This window comes from Phaethon lepturus, unplaced genomic scaffold, assembly GCF_000687285.1.
Source record: "Phaethon lepturus isolate BGI_N335 unplaced genomic scaffold, ASM68728v1 scaffold12138, whole genome shotgun sequence".
In the NCBI taxonomy this organism is placed as follows: domain Eukaryota; kingdom Metazoa; phylum Chordata; class Aves; order Phaethontiformes; family Phaethontidae; genus Phaethon; species Phaethon lepturus.
In genome coordinates this window covers 15,256-29,543 of record NW_010555582.1, presented here as the reverse complement: position 1 = coordinate 29,543, position 14,288 = coordinate 15,256, and the positions used below count along the sequence as shown (strand labels likewise).

The 14,288-nt window shown below is 42.2% G+C and overlaps 1 protein-coding gene across 1 annotated transcript; it reads left to right on the top strand.

Annotated features, from left to right (window-relative positions):
* Nucleotides 1-4,479: 4,479 nt before the first annotated feature.
* On the top strand, nt 4,480-12,631 carry LOC104624760 (protein SOGA3-like; the record flags this gene model as incomplete). Its single annotated transcript, XM_010292207.1, has 4 exons — nt 4,480-4,527; nt 10,397-10,408; nt 10,728-10,952; nt 12,473-12,631. Coding segments are annotated over exons 1-4 (444 nt in total), but the record flags the coding sequence as incomplete, so codon positions are not given.
* Nucleotides 12,632-14,288: the final 1,657 nt, after the last annotated feature.

Genomic DNA, 14,288 nt, shown 5'->3' with positions numbered 1-14,288 from the left:
CGTGTGGTTGGCGCGGTGGTGGCTCAGCAAACCCCAACTCTCTCTAAAGCAGCGCAAACGCTCTGCTGGGTTAGCAGGACCTTGCTTTCCAGGAACTGTCTTCCTCGGTATCACCCTTTAAGAACAAGCTGAAGAAACCAGTTCCCTCATTTGATGTGGAAGGGTTGACAGCATTATGTTGCCTGTTTGTTGTGTTGCTTTATCGCAGGAAAGTGAAACCACCCGTTGTGAAGTGCTAATAGAATAACAGGAGCAGCAATAAAAAGTGTCACTGCATCCTGGTACAGGTAGAAAAGTACATCCATGTGCACTCATCCTTGGAAAAACAGAAAAGCTAAATTCAGGCATGCGCTGAGCTGGGCTGACCTGCGGGAACCTTTAGTTGGACTTGCACTTACAATCTGATCTTTTGGCACAGCGAAGAGGCTACATCCATAAAGATCTATAAATAAGATAAACCCAGATAATCACGTAACCGCAGCTACTGTACCATTTGACTCTGCTGCTGGTGAGAGGAATCTTTGTTTCCCGGTTTTGCAAACACCCTATCGCTGAGCAAAATGACCATGGAAATCCATGGGAGTTTTGCTCGGATAAGGACCGGAGTTGAGTATAACCTTGGGAGAGTAGGGTGGTAAAGACTGGGCTAGTTAAGGGGCTCTGGCTAAGGGACAAGAAACGGTGTTCAGCATAGCAAAAGGTTAACAGCAGTGGTGCTGCAAGGTTCTTTGCTGGGTCTGGTGCTGCTTAATGAACTGGGAAAAGGAACGAGCAATGATACAGCAAAATTTTCAGATGACATTAAGGGTTTTTTTTTATCTTAAGTGAAACCCAGCAAAGACCAGACAGAACTTAAATCACAGACATAACCCCTGAGGAATGAGTGAAAAATTAAGGCAGAGATTGGGAAATAAATCTCAATATTGAAAATTTGAAGCACTTGGAGGTAAGAAGGACTGAGTATGCACTTTTCTGGGTTTTAAATGTGTTAACTCAGGAGCGTCATGAGAGAAGGAGCAATGAAAAGCTCTGCTCAGTGTGAAACTGCAGGCAGAAATTATGTTAGATTTCAGTGGGAACTGAACAGAGAATAACAAAGAAAATATTATAATGTTTTATAGCTCTGTAGCTATAAAACAGATCAGTTATACAGATCAGTGGGTGTACCCAAAATACCATAGGCACTGCTGGTCATCTAGAAAAGGATAATACAGAACTAGACCAATAAAAATTATTGGTGCATAGCAAAGCTTTTATAGCACTCATCGGATGGAAAACTCTGGAGTGTGTTAGGGAAATGTAATAGTCTATATAAAACTATGACCAGCATAGAGAACCTTTATCAGAAGCCTCTGTTTTACTTGACAGCCCAGAAACAAGAGGAGATGTAATGAAATCAGAATTGATGATAGGAATTGCTTAAGGAATAAGTAAACCGTCACTGCCCTTAGAAGTCATGGAGGCCAAAAGCCCAGGAGTATCTCTTTGCATTACAGGATTTACACAGTTATAGTATTTAAACTTTAACCCATTGTGAAGAATGCGTTAAGCCTCTTGTTTTGTACTGAAAGGAATTTTTAACTATGGGAAACTTGAAAAAAAGAACAAAAGAGTTTGTCTGAATTGTCTAGGACAGACCACTGTTAGGGCATCCCACCAAAGGGACTTTCTGATCATGGGAGCTGATTGACATTGGCAAGTCCTAGGTAAAGAACTTTATTCTACATCATTTCAAACTTCTCACCCTGTGCAACAGTGTCTCCAGGTCTTGATGTCTCCATCATCTACAGCAATTGTGTCCCAACATTTCTTTGATTCGGGCTATGACTTTTTTCAGGCTACAAGTGTTTCTGAGACCAGTAGGATGATACAGACTGGTTTCTTGTGGCTCTGTGTCTCAGCTGACTTCCAGTGGGCATGTCCTGGTCCCTGGAGACCCACAAGCTGATGCTGTCGCCTCTTCTGAGGGGAATGAGTACATGGTCTGGCTGCACTCGGCCACTTGGGTGCATGAAGTCTTAGCAGTTCTGCTCCTCTCTCGAAATGGTTGGTAACAGCCTGCTGGTGCAGAAGTTATCAGGAGAATTCCCAAACTTCATTTTCCATTCTTAGGGAAACCTATAAAAACCTTCTGCAAATGAAAACCACAGCATTGCCCGAGTTATTTACTTGTGGGTTTGTTCCTCGTGTTTTTTACAACACAGTTTTCTCGGTTGATATTGGAACAAGCCGTGTTTCTCCTTTAACTGGAGGGGGCTAAGGAATAACAGGGAAGCTGTCAGCTGTAAATAGCCAAATGATTAGATAAATCCCAGAAGAAACTGTTAATTTCCTGAGTGTGACCATATGCCGAATTTTGTCATTTTCCCCCCTCCTTATCCCTCCCTGCAGCTGGAGTGCAACAGTAAGTGCGCATAATTTTAAAGCCTGTTTCGGGGAAGTTTATCCGTCACATAGGAAGGTGTTTCACGTGTCTGGAACATAGGTTATAGAACATAGTGTGTGTGTATATATATATATATATGCATATACATAGGCAGTGCTAAAGATTACTGGAGATTAAAGGACTATCAGAAAAAAACAAAACAAAACATGATTGATTGTTTTTATTTCTACTCAAGCAGTGCTAGAAAGTCTCCCAGAATGCTCCCTGGGAGCCTTTGCAGAGCAAACTCTTGGTGCTGCAAACATCGCAGACTTCATATACTGTGAGCCAGATCTCAACCTCATACCAGGTTACCACCATATATATTTCCAGGGACTGTGATTTTACCCTAGATGAGACTTTGGCTCCAGCAGTGGCCAACTATGTGTAAAGTTAAGCCTGTAGGTGAAGTGGCTGAGGAGAAGTGTTTACATTGGGAAGTCTCTCTTCTACCACCTCTGTGAGATTTCATCACTGATTTCAGTTTCATGTATTTCTTGTGAAACCTTATTTCAGCTACCTGTGGGGGAAGACTGTAATACCACAGCAGCATTTAAAAGGTACCACTTACTTGTTGATGTGTAAGACAGAAATTATGTCGTAGTGCCTGACTCTGAGGAGCCAGGAGTGCTTGTGGAAGGTGAAGTTGTACTTATTGCTAGCCAGTCCTGTTAGTAATAGCAAAACACTGCCCACACAAGTGCTTGTTTTTCAGGCTTAGTTTAAAGTCTCCAGCACGTGGGGAAGCGTCATGCACTATGCAAGTCCTTGGGAAACTTTGCAAGAAGCTCTTTGTGGTGTAGAGCCCTCTAAAGGATGAGGGCTCCTAAGAAGGAGAGCCCAAATTAAAAATTTGCAATTAAAAATGTTCTTGCTTTATCTCGGCCAAAGTTTAATTCAGACTGTTTTAATTAAATAAACGTGCTAGCAGAAACAGCAGCGGTATTTTAGTCGTTACATATGCCCCTTTTCTCTTTACGTCCTTCACGGCCGTGATGTGAAAGCAGCCTCCTTACATGAGGCGTAACGCTTTGTACAGCTCTGAAACCAAAAGCGGTGCTTGCTCTGCTTTGCTTTACCGGCCCTTCTCTTCGCGCGTGTGTTGGTGTTAAGTTCAACACGCCAGAAATGCTGCTACAGTGTGGACTAGCACAAAAATATATTCTAAACTATCTTGGATTTATTAGATAATTGTCTTGTTTATCTTGCTTTGCCTTTCTTCTTTCTGTATTCAGTTTCATCCGAGACATATGCTGGATATAAATTGAGTAAGGGGCCGTTCCAGGCCCCATATTCCACTCTGATACATCTAAAGGATGGGGTCCCGAAGAGAAGGGAGGCGATGACCCTGCCCGGGGCACAAAACCCGCGTGGCAGGGCTCGGCCGGAGGGTCGGTCAGCTGTCGGAGGGAGATGTCATTTTGGGGAAGAATAGCGAGGCCATGTGCCTTGTTAGCCCCAGCTGTGTCCCCGCCGAGCCCTGCGCTGCCCGAGGGGATTCGCTGCCTGAGGCACCGGGCAGGGGTTTCCCGGGGTGGCCCTCAGTGGGTGACAGTGTCGTTGCACCAGCCAGGTGACTGCTCGAGGGGCTCCAGCGAGGACGCGCGTGGAAACGAGAGTGGGGCGAACGCGCGAATGAAGCAGAAAAGCTGCCGGACGCTGCTCTCGCTCTCGGATCCTGCTACCTTAAGCCAGCCCTGAAGCCAACAGGTGCTCTCGGTCCTTTCTCAGTTCTCGTCTTGTTTCGTGCGCGAGCTTCCAGCAACGTCGGCTTGGTGCGCGCCTTATAAAGTAGTTTGGTTTGAGAGCTAAACAGTAATGTCGGGGCCCAGGGACTTTGGGTTCATTAACATATTTTGCAAGAGGCAAAAATAATGGTTGTTGCTTTCTTCCCAACCACAGCCTTTTACAGCATATTTATCCCTGCTGCAGTACTGCTGCAAAGTGATATGGGGGATGTTTTTATTCCTTAGCAGCAGCAGCAGCATCTCCTACGTAAAGACAGTTTGAGATATTTAAAATACGAAAACAGAGATTACATAAAATTGCAGCTCATGAATCTGAGATTTCTTAAGGACTTCCTAGAAGCTCTGGATTCGCCAGTGTAATAGCAGCTACCTGCTGTAATTTCCTCCCATCCTCCCTTCCTCACTCTCCCATCATTTGTTTTAATGTGTATTAAATAGCCTTCTATTTAGAAAATAGTATTGACATAATCTATAAACTTGATTTTTGGCTAAATTAATAAATACTATTACTAAATACTTTGGCTAAATTAAAAATTTAAAAATATCTTTTTTACATAGACAATTGAATTTCATACTTCACTTGCATTTGCTTAAATACTGTACAGTTTATTGGCCTTGTATGGTTTTGGTCTTCCTAGTTTGCAAATGTTCCCAAGTTAGTATGTAACTTTTGGAAACTGATGCGTTCTAATTCAATGGAGCCTAAAGTTTTTCAGTTTGCTAATATATGTAATTGTAAATGCAATGAATTCAGTAACCATACATCTTTTATGCTATTTTCTGCATGCGGTTTTTCCCTAATAGTAATTTCCAAAATTCCTTTTTTTTTTTTTTGACACATGGTTGCATTCCAGTGTTTAATCTCTATTCACACTTTGAGCTAAGACCTTTTTCCTACACTAGCCAGTAATTATCAGCTCAGTGAGGGTAGATCAGCAGGCTGACCTAGATGCAGCTGGTGCTGATGCCCCTACCTCTGTCTTTATATGAAGTTTAGAGGGCTTACTTTGGACTGTATTTAGTCTGGCCCCTTGAACAAAACATCCCCATCGTGCGTGTGTTTTACAGTTGTCCAGAGGATTCGAGAGTAAAGGAGCACGTTTGCTGCACCCTTGGAGCGTAGGTCTCTCTTCATTTTATTTCAGGAGGAACCCGGTTCTTGCGTGCTCTGTGGGCTGAATGAGTGCACAGTTGGTGGAGAGATGATTGGAAAATTTACTTTCAAACCTCATTACGGATCTCAACCAGACTGGCTGGTTAGACACAGCCCATAGGTTGTACAAGTATTCCTGGTCGCTTCAGTGGGAATGACTCATATGTGTATGGGTTACTTAGTGTAATAGCTGCATGGCCTGACTCTTTTTCTCTCTTCTTTTTTTTTTTCCCTCCCCAAGAATCCTAAACAAGGAATATTCCTATAATTTACCCTTAATTATACTTCATTATAAATTAAATCAATAATAAACAAGCATGACATCAGTAAAGGTATTAATGAGATAATGGCTTCTCTTCTGACAGGCAAGTCTTCAATTTGCACGGTACAGATGTGAAATGACACCATCAGTATGTACCTTGGGCTGCGCAGCGATGTAAACTGCACACAGGTTTTCCTCTTTCAGCCAGTTCACCTTGGCTTGGTGGACTGATGGAAACCGTGAATCCTAATTCTGTTGCTTCTGCACTGAAGTCTAGGGGAATCCTGCAAAAGGAGCAGCTATTTAAGTGTGGCCCTGTGTTCACGCAGCCACCCCATGAATCTCAGATGAGTGACCCTTATTAGACCCCAAATAGCTGGCCTTTAGGAAGTCATTTGGGCCAAGTACCTGAAACCATAAGTGGTTAGACTCAGGAGCAGGAGCAACTGCGATTTCTACTGCAAATTTGGAAAGAGCTGCCAGTTAGAAAGTTATATTCTTTCCCTTTTTGTTTTTTCCATTTGTTCTTTCTGATGACCAGGGTGACATCTGGAAAAAAAAGAAGTTTAGCTTTTTCCTAAACAATATTCTTTCTTCCAGGACTCTCTGCCTTGCCTGGTGCTGTTCTTACTGAAAGTAATAACATAATTACCATTAAATTAAAAGGCATCGAGAGGAGGCTCTCATCCCCTGCAGGAACATACAGCAAAGTGAAGCTTCTTATGCCAGCACTTAACCTCCCAATTTCAATTGCCACCTTGGGATGCTGGAGCAGGTCCTCCCTGTTTGAGGAAGGGAGCAGGCTCTCCGTTTTTTAGATGCACAAAGAGGGATGGCTGCTTTCTTACTTGTTTGTTTTAATTACTTTTAAGTGCCTATTCTGATCTCTTTCTTCAGTTTTACAGTACTGAAGTCCATGGTATGAAACTCAGTACCTCCTGAGAGAAGGAGCTTTAATTCTCACTCACAATAAGAATAGTAATAAGAATACACTTTAATGAAGTCAGGGACTGGGTTTATCTAGCATTTCCAACTGCCTTGCAGCCAAAGCATCTTTTTTGCAAACTACCGAGTTTGGGGTTTTTAAGGTGCTGGCTTTTTGCATTTACCTTTGATTTCACTAATGATTGACATGTTTTCCTTCAAAGCGGTAGGTTTGCCAGTTTAGTAAGTAGGACCATCACAGTTTCAGTTCTCATTTCCACTTCCCCGGGTCTTTAACAGCTTCCTCTGTTTTGTGTGCACGCATCGCTTTAGAAGAGGAGGTTAAGCTGTCCTGGTTTTGTAGGTGTAATCGTAACAGCTCAGACTTAGGGGATGCCAACGCAAGGTTTCAGCGTCTACAGCAGAATCACAAGTACCTACCGAGGAGAATAAGCTGTGATGAACTGGCGGCATCTACACCCTTGCCACTGGTTTTGTGGCCTGTATCGAGAGCAAGGTTATGTCTTTAACATAAGTAAAAGATTATCCCAGCATTCATAATTGTGCGCTGTCGTACAAAATCTGAACCACATATCGTTTTCCTATATTTTGATGTTCCAGAGGTGACATGCTCCCTTATATATATTTTTAATATACAAAAGGAGGACTTCATCTTGCTACTCAAAAAGATTTGATCTGTCCCATTTGGGTTTTCGCTCCCTGGGTTGGACAGATGACGTAGGTCCAAGCCCCAGGCACTGCAGTAACACAGCCGAGGGCCGGCTGGTGCTGCCTGCAGCCCGTACGGTGAGGTTTCTGCTCCTTATACGGTCAAAATTGTTTGGGCCTCATTGTGTTTGCGTGTATGTTGCTGTGTTTTAAAGCTCGTCCAAAGGATGCTGTGTTCCTAAATAGAAGGGGTCAGGACGCAGTCTGATTTCTATATGAAATCTTTGGGAGCAGAAAAAAAATTAAGTGTGGGAAAGAAGGTCAATTCAGTCAAAAAAAAAAATCTGAGATGTTTTAAAGTACAGTTTTCTTGATAGTACCCTATATTTTCATTTATCTGCAAAATTACACTAGAGAAAAGCAAAATGTGTATTTATAACCAAAATCAGAGGCAAGAATATGAAAAAGAAACCACAGCCTTGCAAGGCTGGAGTTGTGCTCTTCAGGGAGATGAAGAAAACTTCCATTTTCCTGGAGGTAAAAGGCCTGTTTACTGAAATATAGCTCATGCCAATGCTTGCAGCTCTTTGGGGAACTTCTTTGGTGAAGGAAAGACATTGGATTCAACTCTCCAATGGAGACAGAGTGATTCTTAGGGCTGGGAAAGCTCCCATGTCCACTGAGAGGATTTGGGAATATTCAGTTTCAGTGGGGTCATTGTTTCAGGGATTGGGTTGTTTAAAATGATGCGAGTTTCACTTTTCAAATTTGGTTGTAATAAATACTTTGAAGTCAAATACTGTGGATTATTTGTCTTTAGAAACCGACCAGATTTACTAATTCTAAAACCTGGTATAGATAAGAAGGAAGTTTAAGATATGAGCAATAACATTATAATTTTTCTTTGCAGGCCACTGAGTACATGAAAGCCATTGCTTAGTTCTTGAAGTATAAACATCAGATTATAAACTAGATCCCATTAATTTGGTGATGACAGATGTTTTCCTTTATTGTGGATTTGTGTTTCAGAATTCTCAGTTTACAATCAATTTATTAATCTAATCTAACATTAGTATTCTGAAGACAATGTTAAAAAGTTAATTGAGCTTAAATCTAGTTCAATTCCTGAGTCTGCAGACAGCCCTAAGCAATAGGTCTGGTCCTGTTCATCCCAGAGGGTTGTATTAGCTCTGACAGGTAAAGACTGTACTTTTGGTATGATTACCTTAGCCAAAATACCTAGTTAATATACAGGTAACACAATAGTATGCTCCTTAGGTTCAAAAGCCACTGCTACTCTCCAACCACTTTCTGAAACCTTGACATTTTCTTGCACCTCCGCCTTTACTGGGTGAACTTTTATTTTACCTCTGGAAAGTGTCTATAAATGTGAAGCGTAGTGAAAAAGTGCATACATTAAAAAGGAAAACAGGTCTCTTCCCAATTTACTCCAGCATATGTTGTTATGTTTTCCTTTTTAAAAATATGAATAATTTGTCAAAACGTCACCAGTGTGTTGGCTGTAAACCGGCCTGAATATTTGGCCGTACCCTGAGGAGGGGTAGATAGGGCCCGGACCATAAATTCTTTTGAAAGAATTCTGCTGGGTTTGGTCTGCAGAGACCATTTGCTTCCTCACAGTCTTCTGTTTGTGGTTAATTAATGTATTTGCCACTTCTGAGGATGTCATTGCTGCAAGGGTGAATTCTGTTACCATGCTTACTCTGTGCCTTTTCAGACAGTGCGTGGCTCAGGCGTGATCCAGCTCACTGGACAGTAACCCTTGAGCTTCTCCATCCACACAAATATCCGACTCCTGCAGCTGTCCCAGGGAGACTGTGGGGCAGGATGCCCCTACAGCAGAAATCTGAATACACTGAGAATGTATAGCGCTATAGTGGGATTGTGAGAAAACCTGACTGTCCTTTCTGAGCATCTAGGGAGGGCTGTAGTGGTGGAGCAAAGCCTCGCTGCTGAGCCCAGAGTGGTTGTTTAGGAATAAGAGGACTTGGGCTTACTTAAAATTTGACTTACGCTGGCTCAGCTAACTGAAGTTAAAACATTGCTGGATAAACACTGGAGCTTTTATACGTGGATGCGTTTTTGGTAGGAGTAACACTGTAATTCTAACATAACTATGCTGCTGAGGCTGAAGAAGTTCGACACGTCTTCCTTTGGTCAGGACTGTGCTCAGAGGCAAGGTCTGTCCCTCGTTTCCTACTAAAGCACAAGTGGAGCAAGACGAATACAGCGAGAAACATGACTGTCCATCCAGTTAGACCAAGGGGGAATGGTTGAGAGGACTACCCGGAGGGTTGTAGGTGGGCACGTTCATGGAGGTACTGGACAGGGGTGGTCCAGCCGGGGGGTGGGGGGGCTTTGTCAAGGGAGCTAACTCCGTGGCAGGGTCTTCTCCACCTGATGGAAGTGTGAAATAGCCTCCAGCCATCGTTGGTATTTCAAGTGTCAGTTACAAATCTGAAGTGAGGTGACAGTGCAGCTAGCCCTGGTGTACATTCTGCTTGAATCTTATGTAAGTTCTGTTTTCCACAGAAAATTTGGTCTTTATAATATCAAATGCAATTTTAAAGAAAACAATTTAAAAATCAATAGTTAATTTTAAATATTCTCTTCCTGGCTCTTTTTCTTGATTTTGTTTTTTTCCAGGTTTGTTCAAAGTTAGTATAGTCATAATTTTCCTCTCACCCAGTAGTTTAATGTCTTGTACCCCTGAGCTTGGAGGACCTTTATAAGAGTTTTAGCTCTGGAGCTTCAGTCATGAACAGATTAAACAAATGGGAATGATAAAGCTTATCCTGTTCAGCCATAAATCTTTAAATCTGACTTTAGAGAGCATGTGCCACTCATGATATAATGTGGAATTGGGACAGTTCATAATGCCCAGAAAAGAATGACCAGGTTATTCCCATGGGCACGGGTTTTATTTTGTGTCTGTGGTCCTGTTACTGAAATGTGTGTGCACACAACTGAAACCCACTTTCTTCCTCATCCAACCCTTTAGGCATGTGCATGGTGCCAGGCTCAGATGGGACAGCATTTTCATCTGGAGCAGTTCGGTATTTGGCATAAAGATTCATGAAAGTTTTCAAGGGACAATTTCATTTTTAGGAAGTGCTGTTTGTTAAAACGGCACATCACACAGAGATGCGGAGGTACTTGGTTAAGTAGGTTTACTGTAGTCTAAATAAAGCAAGGAATCAGTTCAGGTAGTGGCAAAGTATTAGGCACTTTTTATTTTAATTAGAGGTGGTAAAATGAAGGTGTTACCAGTTTTGGGAGACAGATAAGCATCTAGTCTGTTTTTAATTATTAAAGCAATTGTAAGAAATGTAACAAGTATACATTAATTTAGTTCGACATAATTAGTCAATGTTGGGATAAAACTGCTGTTCCTATGACTTCTGGAGCTGCATGTTGCAATCTGTATCACTTCATTAATATGGTATCCTAGTGAGCATGTTTCCTATTTTGCTCCCACGGGTGAGATTTAGAGGTATGATGGAGCACTGTTTTGACTTCTCACAGGATGAGCTGGATGAACTTCGGGCTGAAATGGAAGAAATGCGTGACAGCTATTTGGAAGAAGATGTTTACCAGCTGCAGGAGCTCCGGCGAGAGCTGGACCGGGCAAACAAGAATTGCCGCATTCTCCAGTATCGTCTCAGGAAAGCGGAACAGAAAAGCTTGAAAGTTGCACAAACAGGCCATGTGGATGGAGAGCTCATTAGGAGCCTGGAACAAGATTTGAAGGTGGGTGAGAGGTTCATATGCAGAGTGAAAGAGAGCAGACCGGGATGTGTCTCCCTGCAATGGAAGGGAGGGTGACACATGAAGCAGGCAGTAGTTCTCCAAATGTCAGGACCAATTTCCTCCTTCTGTGATGGAGAACAAATATGCAGTTTATCATCATAAAAAGATGTGTTAGGAAGCAAAAAACCATGTACATAGATTCAAAATGAAAGAAATGCAGCCAGCTTACATTTGTGCATTTGAAAGATTTAGAGGGTCTTGTTTTACAGGTTTGACTGAGAACCTTAGCTTTGCAAAAGTGTATAACCAAAACCTGATATGCTTTTCTCAGTTCATGCCATTTCATTCCTCTTCACTTCTTCCTTATGCCAAATAACTGGAAGAAACCTAGTCAAAGTTGCATTTCTTAGGGCCTAATGAGTTACTCATGACAGGAACAGACTGTTATAATATTTTAGCAAGGCTGATAGAGAATCAAAATGCTATTCCCATGAAAACATGAATTCCTCTAAAAATTATGTTCATACTGAAACAGTTCTTATATTTTTCAGAATTGTTTGCATCAAGGCTAAGCTTTGTATAGGCATGATGTTCATCTAGCTTTACTTATTTTTGTTAATATTGCTATCTCGTAGCTGTTTTGAAAATATGTTCTGTAGAGAGGGACTGATTACCGCTAGAATTATTAAGCATTTTGTACTCAAGAATACAAAACATAAAATCTTCTGAAATTGGAATGATTGGTTCCCAGCAGTGGAAATCAGAGTGGCATATCAAGTCATGAAACTTTTCAAAATGTCAGACCTAATTTTCTCCTTTATGATAAAAAATAAATGATAACCTTATCATAATAGAAATGATACATTAGTCAGTAAAAATCTTGTACATAGATTCCAGTGAAAGAGATACTGAGGTTTTTTTGGTTTGTTTGCTGTGTTTTTGCTGACTTCTTTTAACTCAATAATTCATCATTTTGCGTGATGAATCACCTTTCGAAATGTTTTTGGAGTAAATATTTATTCTTGTTAGGCTGGACTCAGAAAACCTAAGGTAGCATATATTTCTGTGCTTTCATATCACTCTTGCCTAGTTGTGATTGCTGCTAGAGCAGCAAATTTGGGTGGATGAGACTGCTACATGGATACAGCTTTGATTGATGACCTGTCAACTTTACAGCACAATTCCTCATGTTTTGTTTTATTGATGTGATATGCTGGGACTTTGATGTACAGGCTTGGTATCTGCTTGTTTCCTCCTGCTGTTCATGACATTGCCTTAGCATAATATGGAGAGGGAGCTGGAGATGGGTAATCAAATATATCTTCATCTTGGATTTCTCTATTAGAAATTAATATTCATTTCGGTACTTGGAAGGCTTGGAATCTTTCATCAACCGTCTCATAATTGAATTAAAAATCTCTCAGCTGTTTAGGGCTGTAATGTGCTTCCTGCTGTAGGAGGCATACCGTAGCTGTTGCTCCTCAAGGATCCCCGTCATACATTTGTGCTCTTCTGACCAGGTAGCCAAAGATGTTTCTGTCAGACTGCACCATGAGCTGGAGAGCGTGGAGGAGAAACGTGTTAAAGCAGAAGACGAAAATGAAATCCTTCGACAGCAAATCATTGAGGTGGAAGTATCCAAGCAGACACTGCAAAACGAGCTGGACAAGTTAAAAGAGGTAAGAAATAGACAGGAAAGCCATGCAGAGTGGTGTTGCTGGGTTAGATGGGAAATTTGACGGACCCGTGTCTGAGACTAATTCTTACATGAAACGCTTGCTGATACTGCTTGTACAATTGCCCAAAAGGTCTCCTTTGTTATATGACCCAAATGTGTTGGTAATTTAGAAGCAATAGAGAGGTAGAGGAGCAATGCAAGGGCTTTTGTACGGGGCTTCTCACAGGGCTTCTGTCCCTTTTTAAACTGGCTCCTCAAAGCCTCTCTTCCTACTGGAGCAAAACTATCTTTGATTTGACTCCAGCTAGCTCTGACTCTCCTTTGCACAGACTGGGACGTCCGCCTATTTGAGAGTCAAATGAGGTGTGCATGACTTGTCTCTGGGAGGATGGTTCTGATAAGCAAGCCGCCGTTTTGGCTGGTGCTCTTCAGTGGTGACGGTGGGAGCCACCAGCATGAGCTAGGCATCAGGAATGTGGTCTGTAGTGTATAAATAACATTGCACGTCAGGCGCAGAAACGCTGTCTGTTGAGAACTGGGATCATTTCAGTTGGAGCTGACACATAGTCATACCGGGTGAAGCGACGATCCTTGGACGCAAGCGAGCTGAGGAGCAGGGGACAGTAAGGGAAAGCCAAATACTAAGTGTGGCTCTTTGCCGGAGCCCACATCCCGGTCTGTAGCGGTATTTCTGTTCTCTTAACAGTACAGCAGACTGGCAGCTCACAGCCTCTGCTCTAAACCAGATTGAGATAGAGCATTTAAACATAATGAGGTAAGGCATTTATCCTCTGAGCCCTGGTCAGATTTAGAGAGCTGGTGCAATTATGTGTTATTTTAATCTTTCAAACAATGCTTGCGAGTCAACTGGCACAAAGCCTGACTCAGTTTTATAAGGACAACCCCTATTTAATTTCGCTGTATGCTTGGGTTATGAGGAGACCAGTGCAAGAGTTTTGGAGCATTTTGTACCTAACAGGACAGATCATCTGCCGGTGTAAATAGCAGTGTTGCTGTGATAGTTTAGATTACTTAGGAGTCTGACAAAAGAGAAAGTCTGCATGATGTTTCAGCAGTTGTTCTTCCTTCTCAATGTTATTTGTGAATGCTGTGCTTAATGGACATGATACCGTGTTACAGGATCTGCAGTCTATATTGCATACAAAAATACCATGTCATCTGCACTATCTTGCTTGTTGTCAATTTAACACACAGGTCCACCGGATACTGGTCTAGTGTAGATCATCTACCATACTAGATGACGGTCTTTGGGATTAAGCACTTTGAGAAACTACATTGTGGGTGTGCAGTGGGAAAGACATTGGTCCAGCAATGCTGGAGTCTCAAGCTAGCTCTAACCAGCCTGAATTTACCCTGCTGCTTAGATTGCTGCAGCCTAGCAGGGCAGGGAAGCCCAACTAACTCAACTGTCTCTCTGCTGCATTGCAAGTCGAAGTGAACACACCCTTACCTTGGGAGCAGACTCTGACGCGTAAGAGGCAAAGGCTAGAGGGGAGCTAGGGAAAGGAGGAGGTGGCAGGTAACGTGATCGGATGTGTTCATGCTGATCTGGAGGCACAGTGGGGCATAAGGTGTAGTAGCAGATGTAGTCTGGTTTTTTGTACCATGAGCGGTGGTTTCTCTGGAAGTCAGAGTTT